Source organism: Schistocerca serialis, chromosome 2 (genome assembly GCF_023864345.2).
Source record: "Schistocerca serialis cubense isolate TAMUIC-IGC-003099 chromosome 2, iqSchSeri2.2, whole genome shotgun sequence".
Taxonomy (NCBI): domain Eukaryota; kingdom Metazoa; phylum Arthropoda; class Insecta; order Orthoptera; family Acrididae; genus Schistocerca; species Schistocerca serialis.
This window is the reverse complement of record NC_064639.1, coordinates 648,500,688-648,509,890: the sequence shown is the minus strand read 5'-3', so window position 1 is coordinate 648,509,890 and position 9,203 is coordinate 648,500,688. Positions and strand designations below refer to the sequence as shown.

Here is a 9,203-nt window from a genome sequence, read left to right as displayed (position 1 = left end):
ACACCTGCAGTTTGGTAGTAGAGAGTGCCAGAGGCGGATTCGTTGCACCAGTAAGTCTTTTCAGTTGATTGTTAGATCTTACGGTTGTGGACCGAGGTGAGTATTTGAGTCTTCTAGTGTCTACGTTGAGGAATAGAGCGAGCAGCGAAATTGAATTGTGGGTGTAGTTTTAGACTGCTTATCCTTTACTTTTAGGATTTCAAGTAATGGAGAAAGATGTATTCCAAAATACGTTTTAAAACTGCTGCTTTTCATCTTTGATCTTTCTCTCTCGTATTACCATTGTAGTTTGCTTCTGTCCTTATTACATCGTTGAATTGAGACACGTTTCGGTGCTTTATGTTGTTTATATACGGTCAGGCTCACACAATATGTTTTTTTGCCTATATTCGTGGATGTCGTGCTGGGGAGGTTTCTGCATCGGGTAGGTGCTTTCGGCAATTGCTTCAGCTGTTAATTAAGTTGTGTCCTGTAGGCGCTGGCGCCTTTTTGCTACAAGACGGCGTAGTCCCGTTATTAACGGCAGGGTTACTAATGATGTTCTGTGCATAACGAAGTTCTGCATTAATTTATGCCCTCCTTACAGAGCGGTATAACTACGGACTAAAGTCACTATGGTTACGTATGAAATTCTCTCCAGCGACGCGCCATAGATAAGGTTGTGCATAACTTATTACTACACGACATCGCTGGTATGGAACGTTTACCTGAGCATTGGATACGCAATTTCCCCGTGCTCTGGAACAGTTCTCCTAACGTGGCTGCGAAACAATTGTCTGTAAATCGCTCCTGTGGTGGTCGCTTTAGTTCGTTGCGCCCTAGTGGACTGTTGATGCTACTTGTTTGTAATACTGCGTTTGGTGAACGATGAGTAATTTAATTTATTGTGTTCATATTGATTGCTGCCGTTATTTCACTCCAGATGGAAGTCAGTATTGATTGTGTGTGGATAAAATTTAAGACATATGTAAACAGAACATTGTTCTGGCTGCTGGCTGAGGTTAGACTACGGGTGTGCCCGAATGATGGTTTACGCTGAGATAAGAAAATTCATTCAGCAGTGATATGCACATCTACAGACGGCGGTAGTATCGCTCACACACGGTATAAAAGGGACTGCATTGGCGGAGCTGTCACTTGTATTTACGTGATTCATGAAAGGTTTTTGACGTGATCACGGCCGTTAACAGACTTTGAGCGCGGAATGGTAGTTGGAGCAAGTCTCACTATACATTCTATTTCGGAAATTGTTAGGGAATTCAATTTCCCAGATTCAGTGTCATGAGTCTTTCGAGAATACAAAAGTTCGGATATTAACTCTTACCATGGAAAACGCGGTGGCTGAAGCCCTTCGCTTAACGACGGAAAGCAGCGGAGTTTGCATGGAGCTGTCAGTGCTAACAGACAAGTAGCACTGCATGAAATAACAACAGGAATCAATGCGAGACGTAAGACGAACATATCTGTGAGGATAATGCTTCAAAATTTGGCACTAATGGACTGTGGTAGCTGACAATCGAGGGGAGTTCTTTTGCTATGCGCACGGCATCGCCTGCAGTGCCTTTCGTAGGCTCGTGACCGTATCGATTGGACCCTAGACGACTGGGTAACCGTGACTTGGTCAGGAGAGTCCTGATATCATTTAAGAGCTGACGGTGAGGTTAGCTGATGGTGGGGTTCGAGTGTGGCGTACACCCCATCAAGCTATGGACCCAAGACACTACGAAAGCTGGTGACTCCATAATGATACGGTTCGTATTTACATGAAATGGACTGGGTCCTCTTGCCCAACTGAACCGATCGCTGGCTGGAAACGGTTATGTTCGGCTATTTGGAAGCCATTTCCAGCCAGTCATGGACATTATATTCACAAAAATAGATGGAAATTTTGTGAAACACAATGCTCCACGTCAGCAGGCCATAATGTTTCCCTTTTCGAAGAAGGTTCTGGAAAATTCAAGTGAATAGTTTTTTACCCAGAGCGCCTGACATGTATCCCATCCAACATTTATGGGAGATTATCGAGAGGTCAGTTCATGCACAAGATCCTGCACCGGCAACACTTTCACAATTATGGGCGGATTCAAAGGCAGCTTGGCTCAATATTTCTGCGGAGGACTTACTGCGCCTTGTTGTGCTCATGCTAAGTCGATTTGCAGCATTATGCCGGGCAAAAGGGGGCCCGAACGAGTATAAGGATCTATCACATGACTTTTATCACCTCAGTGTAAGTCATTCTTCAGTACTGGCTACTGCGGATCTCGTTAGCACCCCGGCTTACGGTTGTTGATTTGGTTAAATGTATTAAAGCAACCATTTTTCTGGTTCTTTTGTGTAAACTACGAGTATCCTAGCCATACTTAACAGCGTCGATTCAGCTCTGTTACTCAAGGCTAAGGTTAAATAACAGTGCAAGATATGAATGGTGAATACGGCTATCCCCTGATTAGTGATTGAGGCATTGCATATTGCAGTTTTTTCGCCTTAGCATGGACAGGTTACTAATTGTTAACAGCAAGGCTACCTCCAAAAATCCAGAGCTGCTTAGTACTAAGCTATTCGTAAAGCGCGCTGTCCAGTGTAAGTAGCGCTTTAACGACGTGGCGAAGTATAATATTGGGCCAGATTAGAAAAAGTAATAGCTTGACACTGGTAAACTGGTTCTCTGTTTATTTGTGCTGCCAAATGTGTTACGACGTGGTGGTGTCTTGTATGCGTCCTTGTGGCGAACGCTGATCACCAATATATATTTTTTTAAGTTTTGATCTATTATTAATTAGATTTTCTTGTTAAGTGTAACGTCCTAAGAGATTAGAAACAATTAAAATCGTTTGGTGATCATGTTATTACACCTCTTCAAGATATAGTTCCTTTTTCGACTATCGAAACACTTATAGGCTTGGAGTTCATTATAAAGTAATATATGTTTCACTCCCAAAATTCGGATTTAAATATCGCTATCAGTTTAGAATTTTTAGGGTACTAGTGAGATGTTTTGTACTGACGAGAGACGTTGCCAGACAATCACTTTGTAAGTCACAGCGTTCTTGACAGATGGCATTAGCCTCCCTCCTGCCAGAAAATAAACCGTTGTGCGCGCTGACAGTTGAGAGCCAGTTTCGGAATCCACAGCTGGTCCTTTTCGCGATAATCTTCTACAGTTGATTTCATTTGGTGCAGTTATGCCCTCGCTGCTAGGAAGATGATCCATCAGGTGTTCCAAAATTTGTATAAACGCAGCGCTCCACTCCTTAACCATGTACTCACTACAACATATACCATCTGAGTACGCACCATTGTACAGGTTTTCCGTTGGTCCACCTTCTCCTCCGTCTGCCTCTGGCCCTTCTCCTCCCCACACTGTCTCTCTCCTCCTTTTCTCCCACCTCTCTGTTGCTCTTCTCTTTCCCCTTTCTCCAACCATCCCCTCCTCACACCTCTCCCTCCCTGTTCTCTCTCTCTCTCTCTCTCTCTCTCTCTCTCTCTCTCTCTCCTTTCCTCCCTCCCTCCCTCCCTCTATTCTCTTTGACCACTTACTCCTCTTCCCCCCATCTCTGTCCATCACCACCTTCCCTCTCCCTACCCATTTTCTCTTTCGCATCTTCTTTCACCAAATTATCAATCTCATCCCACTGGAAGCTGGTGCTTCCTTCTTATCCCCACTGTGTTCTGTGCAGATACCAGGTAATATATGGACCAAAGTTTGGTTGCAAACGATTCCGCGCTATACCAGATGCTTTTTACCCACAGCTTTGCCAGGGTACGCACGTCTCACATAGTTAACAAACATATTTACACTTATTTCAACCGTTTCTCCAGCGAATTTCACCCAGCTGTTTAGTTTTTACGCAGCTCAAACTTTCTGACGTCACCTTTCTCCAACAAGGTGTCTTGCAACGATATAATATGGAGGTACGTTCAGTGGTATATTTAGATACGACCAGTGAAATGTGCTGGGAAAAAAAGTTAGTAATAAGGACGTAATAAATGAAAATGTCATGCATGGTGCATCAGTTTTTCACGCATCTCAATGTTTATGACATCATATTTCCTGAAGTATCTGTCATACAATGATATAGTTTTGCAGATACATTCAACGGTTCATGTAACAATGTCTGAAAAACATATCGTGAATACGGTTAGTAGCAAAGAAGTAACAAATTAAAACGTTGTGCCTAATGCGGTAGTTCCACTACAGTAGGGCGAAAATCAAGTAAGCGATAAAATTTTGTGTTTTCATCATTTTGTGAAGGTTCTCAGCGAGAAAGTTTCGTAAAGATTTGAAATCGAGTATAAAGTTCGATGCAAGCCACTAAGTGCTCTCGTTCTCAAATGCTGTATGAATAAATTCAGAGTATTTGTGTCATGACTTAAACTGCTTTTTCACCCTCACCCCTTTAATAGCTACGTGGATCTTACCCCCACGGGGATTCTTTCCGTACAATGACTAATATGTGCACCAAGTTTGACTGAAATAGGTCAAGTGGCTTTAAGAGATGTGGAGCATCTGAAAAACGTTTTTATAATATACAGGTATATATAATTTTTACAAACTCCTGAAATGCTTCTTATCTTCAGCGTCAGCAATTTAATTCCTTATCTCCCCGTTATTTAAGAAAACAAGTTTACGTGTGAAGTGTAATACCTTCTACAATCGAATCTCCGCAGAAACGGAAAGTTTTTAGATTAACAGTAATTTGATATTAGTGTTATAAGAAAGGAACCCCTATACAGGTTAAGAAATTACCCATCAGCCATCAAGTTATCGAAAAACGGAAATAAAGCTAGCCGGACATTGATTTACACACTTTCAGGATTCGAAGCCAGTCTCAATATAAATGTCCTAAAAACCAGTTTCATTTCAACAGTTTAACATTTTTCGTAACGTACTGGATCTATCTACAATCTACAATACAATATTTCGGTAGTGTCACTCCTTTGTTCTCTTTGTTCTTGTGGTCTGGATATCGCTTGTTCTGGATATATTAATTCTCGTAGTCCGATGTGTGACTAGCACTGAGCCAGATGACGCAGGGATAGGACAACGTGTGATGAATGTTGTTTTGTACATTACTTAACGTGATGTTTCCGTTCATTTATGTCATCTACGTTGTATGTCATATGTAAACTTTTATATAATATTTGCATCTATATTTTCTGTTTCAGGGGGCTTTGTCCACAGAGACTAATCTGTGTGTTACATTAAGAGGAACCGACAACAGAGGGACAGTTGGGTGGTGAAGATAATTAATGGAGTTTGTTGGACTAGTTAGCGGTTGACAAGAAGGACACAAGTTTCATTAAATAATCTTAGGCATTAACTATTGGTGTGCAAAGTCGTAGGTCATGAAGTTTGAGAGGTTAGTCAGGAAGAATCAATAAGAGAGAAGTGGCATACGGAAGAACTAGGGAATGACGAGATCCGCTTGAAGTTCTATGAGGCTATAGATACAGCAGTAAGGAGTAGCTCAGTAGGCAATACAGTTGAAGAGGAATGGATACCTCTAAAAAGCATAATCACAGAAGTTATAAAGAAAAACATGGTAATTGCGAAGAAATCATAGGTAACAGAAGAAATATTTCAGTTGATCGACGAAAGAAGGAAGTACAGAAATGTTCATTGAAATTCAGGAATACAGAAATACAAGTCGCTAAGGAATGAAGTAAACACGAAGATCAGGAAGCTAAGACGAAATGGCTGGACGAAAAACGTGAAGAAGTCGGAAAAGAAATGACTGTCGTAATGGCTGTTTCAGCATATAGGAAAGTGAAAATGGCGTTCGGTGAAATCAAAAGCAAGGGTGGTAACATTAAGAATGAAACTTAAATTCCACTGTTAAATGCAGAATTTCTAAAATCATTGTGGGAAGTGGTAACAAAACGGCTGATGACGTTGGTGTATAGAATGTATGAGTCTGGCGACATACCATCTGGCTTTCGGAAAAAAATATCATCCATACCATTCCGAAGGCTTCAACAGCTCACAAGTGCGATAATTATCGCACAATCAGCTTAACAGTTCATGCATCTTAGCTACTTACAAGAATAATATAGAGAAGAATGGAAAAGAAAATTGAGTATGTGTTAGATGATGATCAGTTTGGCTTTAGCAAAAGTAAAGGCACCAGAGAGGCAATTCTGAGGTTGCAGTTGATAATGGAAGCAAGACTAAAGAAAAATCAAGACATGTTCATAGGATTTGCCGACCTGGAAAAAACGTTTGGCAACGTGAAATGCAGCAAGGTGTTGAAAATTCTGAGAAAAATAGTGGTAAGCTATAGGGAGTGACGGGTAACATAAAATGGAGGATTTGTCGACCTGTAAAAAACGTTCGGCAATGTGAAATGGTGCAAGATGTTGAAAAATCTGAGAAAATTGGCGGTGAGCTTTAGGGAGTGACGGACAATATAAAATATGTACAAGAACTAAGTGGGAAAAATAAGAGTGGACGACCAAGAACGAAGTTCTCGGATTAAAAGGGATGTAAGACAGGGATGTACTCTTTCGTCCCTACTGTTCAATGTGAATACGGAAGAAGCAGTGATGGAAATAAAAGAAAGGTTCAGGAGTGCAACTGAAATTCAAGGTGAAAGGATATCAATGATACGATTCACTGATGACATTGCTATCCTGAGTGAAAGTTAGGTAGAATTACATGATCTACCGAATGTAAGACAGAGACTGAAATACCTCCAGCAAATAATTGGGCACATGGGTTGCAAGTGCTATTCTGCGATGAAGAGGATGGTACAGGAGAGGAATTCGTTGTGGAACGCATCAAAACAGTCAGAATACAGATGACTCAAAAGAAAAGGTCATGTTGTTCTGTTTAAACATCACTGCTACAGATCGGTTTAAGTTGTGTACTACTCTTACTCATAAAAAGGATGTAACAATTTTCAAGATATTCTTTCTGAAGGTGTGAGTGAGAGAACATTAGTGAGGAGGTAAACCTTATTCAGCGTGGACAATGTCTCCAATAAATGATCTGAAATAATTTTCTGGTTTTGTCAGATTCTGAGTCTTTTTTACTGTCTTGAGACTTCCTCAAATGGAATTCCGTTTATTGATTGCAGCATACACAAATGGATCTGTTACAGCACTACATAAATCAGTTAAGTTACTTCTGAGTCTACGGAATAGCACTGCAATGCATAGCAGCATTTTTCCTGGTGCTTGTCTTGAGCGCAATCATGCTCTCAGTCTGTAGAGCTTGTCCCAGAAATCCATCCTTTCCTTGATGAGATCCTTCTCGACGCTCAGTCCATCCTTTGTCACGTTCAAGTAGCAGAGATTGTCTTTCTTGACTGGAGTCCATGTCACAGACAAAATGGGATCTTCAGGATCTGGTGTGGGATTCCTGTGAAATGGAAATCATAATGTTACGACGTACAGATAAACAAATATGCATTTAAATATAACAAGGTGGTGTGACGCTTATATTAAGTCCCATAAGATTTCACACACATTTGAACATTTTGTGACGCTAATGAGAGCAGTGGCCACTGAGAGCACTGGTCGGTAGCGAGGCACACGACTCCAAGTTTCCATTCCATGCAGTCTCGTTCTCAATGATTGTTCGACAACTGGTTGATATGGACCGGATTCACTGACAGCAGCAATTACTGTCTGTTTTCAAACCGACAGTCAGTAGTAGGTCGTAGCACATCTCTCTGGTGTAAGTCAGTTAGGACATTTATAAAACCGCTGGTCTTACAATGTGTTACATGAGTACTAGTAGAACGAGGGTGATTTGATAAGTCTGGAAAAAAGTTTGTTTCGTAAACAACTCATTTTAGTTTTCGATATAGTCTCCTTCGAGGGATATACACATGGTCCAGCGACCCTCCAGATTGTTCATCCTATAAGATATACAGATTGTGTCAAACTCTGCAAAATACTCATTTACTGCAAAAAATACCCATTGACTGCAACTGTCAATGATTTCATGAAAACTTCTTCTAATAATATTAGAAGAAGAAATACGCCGGGAAAATTTCAGAAGTCACTGATGAAAACTTATTTCCAGCAAGCCAAAGTACAGAAAGGAAGGAAGATTGATTTTAATTTCACGTCAATATCGGGGCCACTACATGCGAAGCACAAGCTCCGATTGTGTCAAGGATCTGGAAGGAGATCGGCCGTGCCCCTTCAAAGGAACCATGCCGGCAATTTCCTGAAGAAATTACGAAAAATCTAAATCTGGAAGGCCGGACGCGGGTTTGAACCGTCGTCCCGAATGCGAGGCCTGAATGATAACCATTGCGCCACCTCGCTCGGTTACTTTCAATATAGGGAACGGGAAGAAGTCACTTGGTGGTCTACTGAATATGGTGGATGAGGAACTAATTCAGAACACAATTCATGCACTTGCGCTCCTGTTATCACTGATGTCTCGGATGGTGCATTATCCTGGAAAAATAGCACTTTTTGTGTACTAACTGTGGTCTATTTTCAGCCCATGCAAGTTTCGGTCGATCCAACAATGAAACATAATAGGGCCCAGTTACTGTTCTGCCATTTTCCGTGTAATGTATAGAATTATTCCTTAGGAATCTTAGAAAGAAACAGTGGCAATCACTTTACCAGATGATGAAATGGTCTTTGCCTGCTTCTATCAACTTTCATCAGTCTTTGTCCATTGTTTCGACTGTCGTTTTGACTCTTGTGAGTAATTACGGATCTAGGTTTTACCAACAATCACAATTTGGCGCAAAGAGTCTTGCGGATTGCGATTAAGCGTCGTCAGGTATTGTGTTGAAATGTTTGCCAGACCCGCTTTTGATCGACTATGAGCAATCGCGACAGTCAGCTTGCACACATCTTTTTCATATTCGATTCTCCGCGGAGGATATTATTCACTTGTTCAGTTGCGTTGTCTACGGTCTCAGCAATTTTATTCGATGGACTTGCATTAACATATCACAGATTTTGTCAACGGTTTTCCTTGTGGTGACCACAATTGTCTACTGGCCGGAGCATGCTTCGTCTTCGGTGCTTGTCCGACCACGTCCAAATTCATTAATCCAAAATTGAATGGTCTGCTGTGATAGCGCAGAGTCCGTGTGAATTTCATCCAATTAAGTCTTTATTAGTACGGCAGAGTAACCCTTCAAATGAAAATGTTTAATACCAGCACGAAACTCGATTTTGACCATCTTTAATCGCAGTCAACACACTGGCCAATTCAGACGGCTATTAGC

At 41.2% G+C, this 9,203-nt stretch overlaps 1 protein-coding gene across 1 annotated transcript in view; it reads right to left on the bottom strand.

The window, feature by feature from the left end:
• Positions 1-7,191: 7,191 nt before the first annotated feature.
• Positions 7,192-9,203, bottom strand: part of LOC126456306 (juvenile hormone esterase-like) — an 87,465-nt gene continuing 85,453 nt past the window's right edge. The window contains exon 10 of the mRNA XM_050092057.1: positions 7,192-7,360. Within this exon, the coding sequence (XP_049948014.1) occupies positions 7,192-7,360 (169 nt within the window). The remainder of the gene's footprint in view (positions 7,361-9,203) is intronic.